Source organism: Pinus tabuliformis, chromosome 4_1 (genome assembly GCF_031772625.1).
Source record: "Pinus tabuliformis cultivar Carrire ecotype Pingquan chromosome 4_1, CPIR1, whole genome shotgun sequence".
In the NCBI taxonomy this organism is placed as follows: Eukaryota; Viridiplantae; Streptophyta; class Pinopsida; order Pinales; family Pinaceae; genus Pinus; species Pinus tabuliformis.
Window position 1 is genome coordinate 509265554 of NC_142303.1, and position 13011 is coordinate 509278564.

General features: G+C 32.2%; 1 protein-coding gene across 1 annotated transcript; it reads left to right on the top strand.

The window, feature by feature from the left end:
- Positions 1 to 8655: 8655 nt before the first annotated feature.
- On the top strand, positions 8656 to 12292 carry LOC149176789 (protein TIFY 10B-like). Its single transcript, XM_089423195.1, has 5 exons — positions 8656 to 9134; positions 10314 to 10413; positions 10508 to 10664; positions 11700 to 11757; positions 12044 to 12292. Exons 1-5 carry the CDS (start codon positions 8656 to 8658, stop codon positions 12156 to 12158), a joined length of 909 nt encoding a protein of 302 aa, XP_089279321.1. The 3' UTR covers positions 12159 to 12292.
- Positions 12293 to 13011: the final 719 nt, after the last annotated feature.

Here is a 13011-nt window from a genome sequence, read left to right on the forward strand (position 1 = left end):
GATCAACAGGTTAGCCTCCCAACATTAGCATAGTCTTTTACACCAGCAGCTCCCTGTAGCCTGCTACTAGCTCCCTCGAGGAATTGCACAATTTTTGCTGCCAAGTTCCTCGCTACCTACTACAAGCTCCCTCCAAGAAGTGCATAGTTTTTACTGCCAAGCTCCTCGCTACCCCTGCTAGCTCCCTCCAGGAACTGCGCAATTTTCTCTACTAAGCTCCTGCTGCCCGCTCCCTCTAGAAATTGCACATATTTTTTGTGCCCGGGTTGGACTGCTACCTCCAAAAATTGCATAGATTTGTCCACCAGGTGAACCAGATTTGCAGACAGTCACTGTTGATCCAGATAGCTAATCACCATCTCCCAGTGACTTATGCACGGTTTTCACCAATAGTGCTCGGAGCCTACATCCCATCTTGAAACTTAGCTCGTGTAGTTTCGTAACCTTGTCTTCTCTCCCGGTCACCTACATTCGAAACAATCATACATCATGGTAGACTAGGATATTTATAGATTTGATGTTGTTTCATCACGAGGGACTGGAGATACAGTTACACGAATAAACATGGCGCGATGACAAATGGGATAAACAAGGGGAGTACATGCAAAATGACATATTCGTGAATGGATGGAAAAATGATGCATGCAAAGAGATGCATTTGCAAAAGGACAACTTGAAAATATGTATTCATGGATAGGTGGATGGACGAAAATGCGAAGATGTGTTTGTAGATGGATGGACGGACAAACATACACTTTTCGTGGATGGATGAACATGTCAATCATGCCAACATACAAGGAAGGAGCAATGTGTGAATGCAACATCAAGCAAACCCAACGACCATAAAAGACTCTACACGCCTTGCTATGCGGAGGTGAAACCGTGCCACACCATGAGGACATCCATCACCCGACAACATTGCAACTTGACATGCACACCAATAACAACAAGAATGTACTAGCACTGTCATATTGGGTCTTGTCATGATTCATGTCATCCACATCACTACTGTGGGCCATATTGGTGATCAATGTAATGTAATGTGGAAGTCCAAGAGACCAACTTGTCATATGAAGAGCCATGTAAAGTTGAAAGGTCATGGAAATCAAACAGTCATGAGGGAAGTTGAACAGTCACAAGGTTCAGTTTCACCCTTAGCTATAATATACCCGTCATTTGTACATGCAAAGGAATTTTCACCATAGCTCCTCCCACATAGCCTTGAGAGTATGTAATCTTTTCTTTGAGTAGTAAGTAGTGGCTCCAATGCCCCATCCACGAGGTTAGTGATGTATGGTGTATCGATGTGTCTTGCAACTTTCGCGTAATTTAGAAGCCTGCTAATAGGCTAGCACGTTTTCACACATGTGTTGTAACTATTTGTAAGAATTGTCTTGAACACTTGTAATACATGTGTTCTTTAACCTGTATTTAATACTTGAATTCATTCAATTGTTCTAATACATATATTAATGAAAATGTGTTGTATAAGTTGTTGATGATGTACTTCCCATGTTGGCTACATCTCAGACATCAAACAAAACCTTTCATGTAAAATCGTTATAATGACCATCGCACTCACGTGGATTGCCCGATGAGTGTTGTACGTGCTATCTTTCCTTATATGTTGTGACTGCCGCATCTGTGTGGATTCATCCTCTAGAAGTTGCGCACGTCCTGTTGTGTTGTGTGTTCCTAATAGAGTTGGGCTTCCTCCCATATAAGTTGGGACTCACTCCTACCCTCTTTCTCTACAGTGAGAGAACCTTGACACAAGTGACACTATCAATCATCAGGCATGTGAACCTCACTACTCAAAGACAAAGAAGACAACTTGCCTGTGATGATAATCAAGAGATAAGGAAAACATTTAAGATAATGGCAACCGGGCCATCATACAGGATGGGACTCCCACACCAAACAATGTGAAGTCTAGTTGGGAATTCATGCTGGGGTGATCCCCTGAATGTTCGCAGTTCAAACACTGTCAACATAATATTAATAGTAAACAAATTTTCTCAAACTCATTTACGCGAAACAATTTCAATAATATTTTTAACAAATAAACAAAGCTATTTCTTTGGACATTCTCATTCTTATTCCTACTTTCAATCATGTTTGATCTTGACACTTCATATACATATTACAAGATCATAAACAACTCAAATACTTCTCTAAAATTTCTGGAAATATAATAGAAGTTGTCACATTCCTCCTAACTGTTGAATTATAGGCTAATTAGTTCCCCACAAGCTCTACAGTGCTAGGAAACTAGTTTTCAACATTTGATAGTTTTTCACCTCCTCAAGCCATAGCATGACTGTTGAATTATAGTATAAGTAGTTCCCCCCAGGTTCTAAACTGCTCTCCTGCTAGTAAACTAGTTATCAACCTTCGATAGTATTCACCTCCTCAAGCCAAAGCAGTGTCCTGCTAGTTCTAGGCATAGGTCCAATTTTTATCTCCTATCGATACCTTGTTTTTAAATTCTTATTGCCTTTTATCTCTCACTTTTTTTTAAATGTCTTCCACCCATGACATTTATCTCCCAATAAAGATCCTCTCTTGTTGCAAAAATTGAGTATTTTTCCCTTTTCGATCTTTTATGTTCTTTCTCGAACCATAATTGATTTTCATTGTTTCTTGAGAGTTAAGAGACTAACTACTTATGTGGTGGATCTTATGTCTCTACAAAAATAATAATAAGTAAAATAATTTTAATTTATTAATAAAAGGAAACATTCACATTCTCATAAAATCTTCACTTATCACTTTTGAGCTTTTCAGTCACATATAAATCTTATACCATCATAAGCTTCTTAAGAAATAATTTCACTAAAAATACTACAACTAATTTAAATTCTTACATTATCAATGAAAAACAAACTCATAATACAAATAATAATAATTAAATTCAAAATTCTACTTATTATGATGTATAAGAAATAATCATTTCACATGCGATGCAAATTATGTTGAAGCTATATCGACAAATCTGTTGAAATGTTCCAACAATATACTCCAAAGTGACCATGACCTAAATATCTTTGCACTTTGCAAAGTACTTTTAACTTGAAATCCGCCATTTAAAATAAAAGTTGGAGTAATATATATTTTAATTTTTTTTATTTTTTTATAATTTAATATGAGGGAGATGTTTTCATTTAAAGTGAGATTTAAAAATAATAAAATAATACTTATAATAACGAATAAAAAAAAATTAATAGTAACAAAAAAATCAATGTTTGTTATAAATAAAATACTTTGATTTCCACATTAATTTTATATCCATTTTAAACAGAGATAAAATAATTGAAAATAAACAAAAAAATTCATTTACTTATAATTTTAAAAAGATATGTAATTTATTCACTACTTAATATGAAATTCACAACTTCCATGTAAAATAGTATAATTGGTATTACATGATATGCAATTTATTCTATGTTTAGTTGACATGTAATAGTTAAAATAAAAACACAATAATAACAAAAGGAAATATTTTATTGGGAGTCGTAACTAAAATATTTGAATGTCTAGATTGAATAAATAACATAATTGTATATTAAATTTACATATAAGGAGAAAAACAAAGTAGTTAAAATTAAAAATAGTATTATAATTTTACTTTTCATTGTAAAGGATATATATAGTTTACAACATTCTTAATATGAAGTTAATAAAGAATATTTAAAAAATATTAATAACACAAAAAAATATTAAGAAGTATTTCATATATATATAGACCTTTACGGATATATGTTTTCTATTGGGGTATGTATTAACATTTTAATATGTAGAATGTGAATTATAAATAAAATATTTCACACACGCACACACACACACACACACACACACACACACACACACATATATATATATATATATATATTAGTGTGGTTCACAAACACCCTGGTCAGTGAGTGGTCACTACGTCCACGAAAAATCTCGGCTAATCACCTCTCGGCCTACTGGGAAGGCCTAACCCACCTCCTGATGGCAAGGCACGGTTCTTGACCAACTCAGCTAACCCTTGGGGCTATATATATATATATATATATATATATATATATATATATATATATATATATATATATAATAATATATATTTTTTAGAGAGATTTGTGATTTATTCACTTTTAGTAAGGAGTTTAAATGTAATATTATATATGTATATATAAATATACATATAGAAAATGATAAATAAACGTGTAATAGTTAAAAAGATATTTATAATAACAAAAAAAAATTTATATAGAGAGTTCTATGGATATATGTTATAAATATTATTGGAATGTGTATTAATATTTTAATATTAGAATATGAATCCTAAATAAAATATTTCAATGTTATGTGTGTTTGTAACATTTTTTTAATTAAAATAAATTTAGGAGAGAATTTCTACATATAAAGAAATAGAGAATTCTTATTTCATGATTTTTTTAAGGAGATTTATAACTCATTAATTTTTTAATATAGAGTTGACATGTAACACACACAGATATATCTATATATATATATATATATATATATATATATATATATATAGCATTTTAAAAATTATTAAAAATAAGATTAACTATACAGAGAGAGTTCTATTGATATTTGTTTTCTACTTCTAAATATATTTGAGACATCTACTAATATGTTAGTGTGTAGAATGTGAATTATAAATATAATATTTCAATGTCAACTATATATATATATATATATATATATATATATATATAATTTATAACAAAAATAATTATATGGAGAGTTCTATCAATATATGTTTTCTACTTCTAAATATACATCTATTAATATGTTAGTGTGTAGAATGTGAATTATAAATAAAATATTTCAATAACTATGTATATATTATATAAATTAAAAAAGAATATATATATATCAGGGTGTTTCTCAAAACAAATATATATTTGCATCTTCAGATATTTGATGGCTTGATTGGTAGATCTAGCATTAATTATGTTCGAATTATCTTGATAAATCTTGGTAGAAATGTTCCAACAATTTAGTCAAAAATTTCTATCTATGACCGAAATTTCCACACTACTTCTAATTTTAAATAGGCAAATTTAAATAAAAATTGTAGTATTATACATTTTTTTATTTCTATTTGAAGTGTGCAAAGAGAAGAATTGCAATAATTTATGAGTATATGCTAGCATAGTTATATGAATAAAATTATATATTTCTTTAATTACTATTTTGTTGTAAGTCAAAGTTCTAATCATTCGTAAAAAAAGAGGTACATCGGTTTCAAATGCAAGTAGTCTCACCCAAACTAGGTTTGTTGACGAGTGTGATCAACATATGACAAGGAAACAAAAGAACAACTAGAAACACAGTCCACAACTTAGGATATCAAAAGGACTGAAAAACTATATAAAACAACTAAAACACATGTAACCATGCTCAATCATGTAAAATATTAGAAGCAAGATCTAGCTTACAAACTTCAAGATCTAGGTTACAAACTTTTTTATCTATCCTGATGATGAGCCACAGCGGATGGCTCAAAACGTCGATACAAAGAATTATGGATGCGATAATCCCCGAAGGAAACTCTACACAAAATACAAATCGCAGAAGCCTCAAAACAATAATTTCAACCCTGGACGGAAGGGAAAAATTACAAGAAGTTCGGATATTTGAACAGCTAAGATCACGAATTGTGAAGAACAAATCAAATCTCACCTTTCTCAAAGGTTGTAGGGATTCCTACGTCATTCCTACATTTGCCAACACCTCTATGTATTCGTTCTGCCGAGATCTAGCTTACATAATTTTTGATCTATCCTGATGATGAACCACAGTGGATGGCTCGAAACATTGATACAAAGAATTATGGATGCGATAATCTCGGAAGAAAACTCTACACAAAATACAAATTGCAGAAACATGAAAACAATAATTTGAACCAAGTATGGAAGGGAAAAATTACAAGAATTTCGGATATTTGAATAGCTAAGATCACGAATTGCAAAGAACAAAGGAAATCTCACCTTTCTCAAACACTGTAGGGATTCCTTCGTCATTCCTACATTCGCCAGCACCTCTATTTGTTATTTCTGTCGAGATCTAGCTTACACACTTTTTGATCTATCCTGATGATAAGCCACAGTGGATGGATCGAAATGTCGATACTAAGAATTATGGATGCGATAATCCCAGAAGAAAACTCTACAGAAGAAGCAAGATTGTCTGGAGTGGTCCATGGAGGAGGGGGCGGAGAATGAGCATTGTACATGCTCTTTGAAGTGCGCCATCTAGGACTCCAGCTTCTCCACTTCCTTTTTTAGCAAATTCTGACCTCGCCAAACCACCACAAGCCATTCCCAAACGTGACACTCAAAGTAATGCATCTTGTTCAACATATCAATAAGAACTATATGTTCTTCCTGCCACACCCTCTTAGAGGTTTCCAGACGGTCTAGTATATATTGGATCAAATCCCAACAATTATCCAAATAGCTATGGCGTTCCACCATTACTCCACTTCGGGCTCGTCTCTCTTTCCGCCAACTTCCTATGCCCCTTCACTGCGTCCTTCCCATCCCCCTTTGGAGTATGCAGGGTGCTCCCCCTGAAACTAACCAACTAACCACCATGACTATGACGAGCCCCAGAAGCTTCTCGACCCACTCTGCCAGCCATGTCACCACCCCCACCAAAGCTTCGGGATGCCTCTCCTACCATTGCCACTTGCAAGTGAGATACTCGACCACCTGGACTAGCAGAAATTCGCATAGTCGGGAGGAGGTAATGCGCATTGCGTGGCTCCAGATGCATCTTAACAAGGCCACAAACATAAGGAAAAGGAAGAATGAGCAAGCAATTACTAACCCACGCCCAAATTATGACTACATGGAAACTCCCCAACCACACCAGAAAAGCGTTAACGAGTCCAACCAGGGAAGCTGCAAGACACCAAGAACCCAATACAATAGTGAAACAATTAACCACCAAGTCATAGACTCCAGCCCCTTGCAGACAAAACACTGATCAGAAGCCCTGGGAGCAGACACCTCACCACGAAGGGATACCTTTACAAATGCAGAATCGTAGAGGAGAGTTGTTCAAAAGAGGAAACCTATTACTCTCCAGATATAGAGGAGAGCCAAAAACTCGAATACCCAACACCCACGACAAAGCTCATTGGTCGACCCAATTACTATCTGTCGAACCCTTATCCCTCTCAGAGAAGCCAGAGGCCACATAGTAGAAAAGAAAGCAACCAATTTGATTATTATTATTATTACTATTATTATTAAAAGAATTAATACCCGAGTGAAACATATATATTTAAAAAAAACATGTATTGTGATTCTTAATTATGGAGATTCATTTCTACATCATCATGAAAAATTTTAAGATTCAATTATAAAATTTCTTTATTTATACATAATCTTTATTACAATACCATGATCTCATAGCATGGCTTATCAATACTACATTCTCAAAACCTTCAAATCATTTAAATATTCTAAATTATTCTCTAAAAATTACATTTGACCAACCATCCCATAAATACTAATAATTAAATTAAAGTTGTTAAAAATTTAGATACATCTATTGACATAAATATTTTTAAATTATATATAGAAAATAAAATTAATAAAAACCAAAAACAAAAATAAATAAATATAATATTAAATAAAAAATAATTATTATAATTATAAAAAATTAATAAAATAAAATAATATAATTTTTTAGATATAAAAGAATGGCATTTCTCATTTAATTTTAAGTTTAAATAAATTGATTTTATTTATTTTACATTTTCTTCCGTTAATGTTAAATTTAATATCATTTTCTTATTAATTTAAATTCTATGACTATGAGAGGTTTTTATAATCTATTCATGACCATTAGAAAAATTAATCACGCTTTTAATATATTTTAATATACAATAGATATCATTTCCATAGTTGGTTAATTAAAAATTATTTGATAGATATAGTTTTTATTAAATTTAAAGTTTAAATTTTAAGAAAAAGAGTCGAGAGGAAACCATTTTTCTAAAAAATAATTGTTATATCCAAAATCAACCTAATTTCACAGATCTCTGAAGGGCTTCTTCGATTTAATTTAACATTAAAACTCCCCAAACATAAACTTAATTGAAAAATTAAAATTCCCCAACCTTAATTGAAAAAAAAAATAAATTGAATTACCATGTGAAATAAAATATAAAGCATTTTTCAATATCTTATCTCCCAAATTAAAGCATTTTTCAATATCTTATCTCCCAACATTGAATTGATGCATGAGCTAATTATAATTACCTTTCACACCATCTGAGAAAAAAAAAAACTGGATCCATAACTTTCTAAGCCAGAGGTACCCCTCACAAATTGTACCAAGATTTGAAGTGCTGGGTCTCAAATTAAAAGCTCACAAGGTGTTGGAACAACGCTCAAACCATGCCGTATATGGAATGTGGGGCCAGTTGACCCACTGGAAACCGAGAAAGGGGGACATATTCGTGGAGATGGCGTGTCTTCCACTGTATTATTATTAATCACGTTCAAATAATACAAATACGGAACCTCAGAAAACTTTTTCGCGAAGCTTCGTGTGATAGGGAAGAAATTTGCAGTGAGAATTGTGGATTTCATTTCAACCACTTTGAAAAATTAGATAAAGTCAATGGTTGAACCCTTTGTTGCAGCCATGTATTTCCATGGTGTTCTGAGAGAGAAGGAGAAGGCAGAGTTAATGAAGAATGAATCCAACTCTGTTGGGATTCAAAAGAACCATGCCGGGATGAATGCTGTAAGCGTTGCAGAGGCGAAGTGTAAGAATAAGAATCCTGTGAGGTCGGATGGTTCGTTCAAAAAGTATTTTGGTGAGAAAGGGAGCTTTACATCACAATTAAGAGTTGGGTTGGAGTTTGAAGAGCATTCTAACGAGGAAAAGGGTTTCTCTCCTTGCAGGACTGTCAATGGACTTGATAAGCCCTCAGCTACAAAGTGCATTCCTCAGCCAGTGGATCTCTCTGTTGTTGGAGAGCGTTCTAATTCGATTAATTTAGTCCCCAACCAGTCAGGTTTTGGATCTCCAATAGAAGTCAGCAGGGGATTCGACCACACGACGCAATCGGATGATGATCAGGATGGTTGTTCCAGGTTTGTGACTACTTTTAGGTTTATAATTGTAAAGGGTGAAATATTAGGGAATTTAGACTTCTGTGATCCATAACATTGTTTAGTAATCTTCGGCAAAATCACATAATCAATCTTTTGTTGACGCGTTTCGAACCAACCAGTGTGGTTCATCGTCAGGACAAGTTGAAGAACTGATCTGGCTAAGCTTGATTAAATAGAGTGTGCAGAGACCCCAACGGTTATATTGCAACGGCTAATTTTGACGTGATGATCATAGTCAAACTAATAATTTTATTTTATTATTAACAGAAACCTACTATTATTAGTTACTTGAATATAATAAATATAATGTTTAAATATAATGGTCATTATATTTATTAAATATTTATTATTATTCCTAAATTAATTAATTCCAAATAAATAGTATTAAATTACTATTAATCTTTAGAATTTAGTTACAATGGTAACTGTGTATTCATTTAATAAAAATTTTGTTTATACCTAAGGATCCAATGGTAAAGATATAATGGTTATTAATAAATAATGGTAAACTACATATAAAGGTCATTAATAAATTATATTATTATTCCCAAATTATTTAACTATAAATAAATGGTAATAAATTACTATTGTTATTAGAATCAAGTTATAATAGGTAAAAGTTAAAATCCAATAAATCATTTTAATTTAAAATTTTTTAATTGTAAAGGCCCATTCGAAATTAAAATAATAAGTACTAAACAATAATCTATATTTTCTTAATAGTTCTAATATTATTAAAAAACAATAAATAGTATTCTAGTTAAATCATTAATATTCCTAGAATGTAGTTAAAAGCCATAATTAACGTACATGTTTATTAATAATAGTATATTCATTAACCTAATAATATATTAGTTGGGTTTTTATTCGAAGTTCTTTTTTTCCTGTAAGCTAGTAGTGTTGAGGATACCATATGAAAGTAAGTTTTATCATTAACTTAGGTTTCTGGAGTTTTGGGGTATGGAATCGATTTACCACAGTGTGAATCCAAACCATGTTAGTTTACTTGTAATCCAAACCATGTTAGTTTACTTAGAGGATGTTATTGGTAATTTCGTTTGTTTTGGGGTATGGAATCGATTTACCATAGTCTGAATCCAAACCATGTTAGTTTACTTATAGGATGTTATTGGTAATTTCGTTTATGTTTGAATGCAGGCTCACTGCGCCCACGATTCCCGGCAAGCAATCTGGTGCGCAATTGACCACTTTCTACGGTGGAACGGTAAACGTTTATGACGATATTCCTGCAGATAAGGTAGGGGGATTATAACGGTTATGTTGTAGAGAAGGCCCTTATAATATTTGCAGGAACTATTTTAGAATATAATTGCATCTGTTTCCTGGTACAGGCCCAAGCCATCCTGCTAATTGCCAGCACGGGAAATTATATCAATTATCCACATATTGAAGTTCAGAAGGGCTGTAGATCGCAGATCACTCGGCTGAAAAAAACTTTATGCGAGGAATCAGGGAGGAATCAAGTTGCTAGCTATAAGAAGTGTGCCGGTATGTTTAAGTGTTTATATTTGTGTTGTTATTTTTGTTTAGCCGATAGATTTTACGAATATTTTGGAATTTTAATTTTAGCAATAAAATAATTATTTATATTATAAATTTTAGAAATATTTTGGAATTCTAATTACCACAAAAAGAAAAAAGAATTGTTTATATAATTATTTTTTGTTGTCTAATTAGTAAATTTTAAAAATGTTTTGGAGACTAAATGATAACAACCAAATTAATAATTTATATTATGTTTTCATTTCTATTCCAAAATATTTACAAAGCTACACTCAAATTAAACAACCATCTATAATATATAAATTTTTATTACTTTTCATAACTTGAACAAACAAATTCTAATTTTGGGAACATTTGTGAATGAGTTTCATTTAATGTTGATTCACATATTTATAAACCTATAAGCATAATTTAATAAAAAATTTGAAAACGTTGGAACCAAATAATATAGAGTGTACACAATAATAAACAATATTAATAATAATTAATTATTTTATGAAGAAATTTCTTTTGATTTTTTTCATCAAAATTAAATATAATTGTGAATGAAATTCGAATGTTGAATTATTCAAATTATATATTAAAATTAAAATAAATATCTGAATACATTGATGTAATTTTTTAATGCATATACCGTATTGATTCTCTGCAATAAAGGCTCATGTCATAAGAGTTTCTCTTTCAGCCCAGCTGTGCAAAATGCTCCTCATTTTTTTTGTGTACAAGGCTCTCAAGTAGTCTATGTGATAGCATAAAGAGATCTGGTTAAGTGATACATCTTCGGGTGTTAATTTTAATTGATTTTTTAAATATTCCTAAAATATTAATAACTACACTAAAAGTAGCTTAAAGCTACAGGTTCGTGAAGCTCTAAAAAAACTGTAACTCTAACCCTAAAGGGGCGAAAAGCTCTCCTAATTAGAGGACTGCATTAACTTAAACTTAGGATAGAAACTATTTCTTACGATCTTTCCCTATAAATACTACTGATTCCTTGCCATGTGCTTTTGTCATTGTCAGATCTTCCAATGATGAGGAACCATTCCCTGCACCGTTTTCTGGAGAAGCGCCAAGAAAGGTACCATAATTACTTCGCATTTCCCATTCTGCATTATAAACATTATGCACCCATTTGGAGTGAATGGGCTGCTGCAGCTGAATGTTGATTGGTTGCATGTCCTTGTACTGTATGCATTCTGAAATTCCTTTTACACAAAGATGTAAAGTTCCATATATTGCACCAAAGAACAGTAAACATATTGTAGCTGACTGGTTATTCTTCACCATCATTTTGATATGTCTGCTATTGAAAATTACAACTAAAAGCTATAAATACAAGTACTGTGTTCTGTTGTGGCGTGCAGGCTTAATGCAAATGCAAAGTCTCCATATGGTACGGCCGCCAAAGCAGAAAATACTAAACCTCGGCAATATCCACAGTTGTCGTCATCTGCCATACCTGTTGGAAATTTTTGCTAATTTCAAACAAAATTCAACAGAGCAGAACAATGCTTTGATACCATGTTGGGAATTTATGATAATTCCATAAAAAACAGACAAAAAAATGCTTTGTTTTAACACTCTGTTTTAGCACAGAAAACTGAAAATCGTTTGCTGGAAACGGTGTTTCAGCAACGCAGTTTGGTGTTGCAGCAATGCTGAAACTGGTGTTTCAGCAACACAAAAAAAATATTTTCTAAAAACTGAATTTCAACAGTGCACAACAAAAGGGAAATTGTATTCATTTACAATACTTCCTCTAACAGAGGGATTTCTACAAGACTACTTTAAGGACAGTTCAAAAACTTAAAGAAAACTTCACGCTGTACATTACAGAAAACAAAATACTCTGTCTCCTTTGAAAAATCAACACGACGTTTTTCACTGCTGTGTCTGCACTTTGCACTGCTGTGTCTGCACTCCTGTGCATCTACAAAACAATCTGTTTCTACTCAGAATTAACGCTGATGTAACACTCAGTTTCTGCTCAAAATTAACGCTGCTATAACACTCTGTTTCTTTCTTGAAACATTTTACACTGCTGTGTGTAAATTTCATTCATACATACACGCTGCTGCGTACATAAAAAAAAAGATTCTGCACTGTTGTGCATTACAAAGAGAGCTCTGTCTCTATTCAAGAAAAAGATTAACACATTGTTGTGTCTCACATTACATTTTTCATGTTTTTCAAAAACTGAACTTCACCTTTTTTTTCTTGTGCCAAAAAAAAACAAAACTACACCTATGAATTAAAATAAAATAAAATTAAAATCTTACCTACATTTACCAACCACAGCAATAAATTACCATCATTCCGTAATAAATCGCTG

What these genes read in the sequence shown, in the direction of transcription:
- LOC149176789 (XM_089423195.1), top strand. Translation starts at nt 8,656, where the DNA reads ATGGTTGAACCCTTTGTTGCAGCCATGTATTTCCATGGTGTTCTGAGA. An exon ending in ACGATATTCCTGCAGATAAG is followed by an intron (nt 10,414 to 10,507) that starts GTAGGGGGATTA and finishes TTCCTGGTACAG; the next exon opens with GCCCAAGCCATCCTGCTAAT. An exon ending in TAGCTATAAGAAGTGTGCCG is followed by an intron (nt 10,665 to 11,699) that starts GTATGTTTAAGT and finishes TGTCATTGTCAG; the next exon opens with ATCTTCCAATGATGAGGAAC.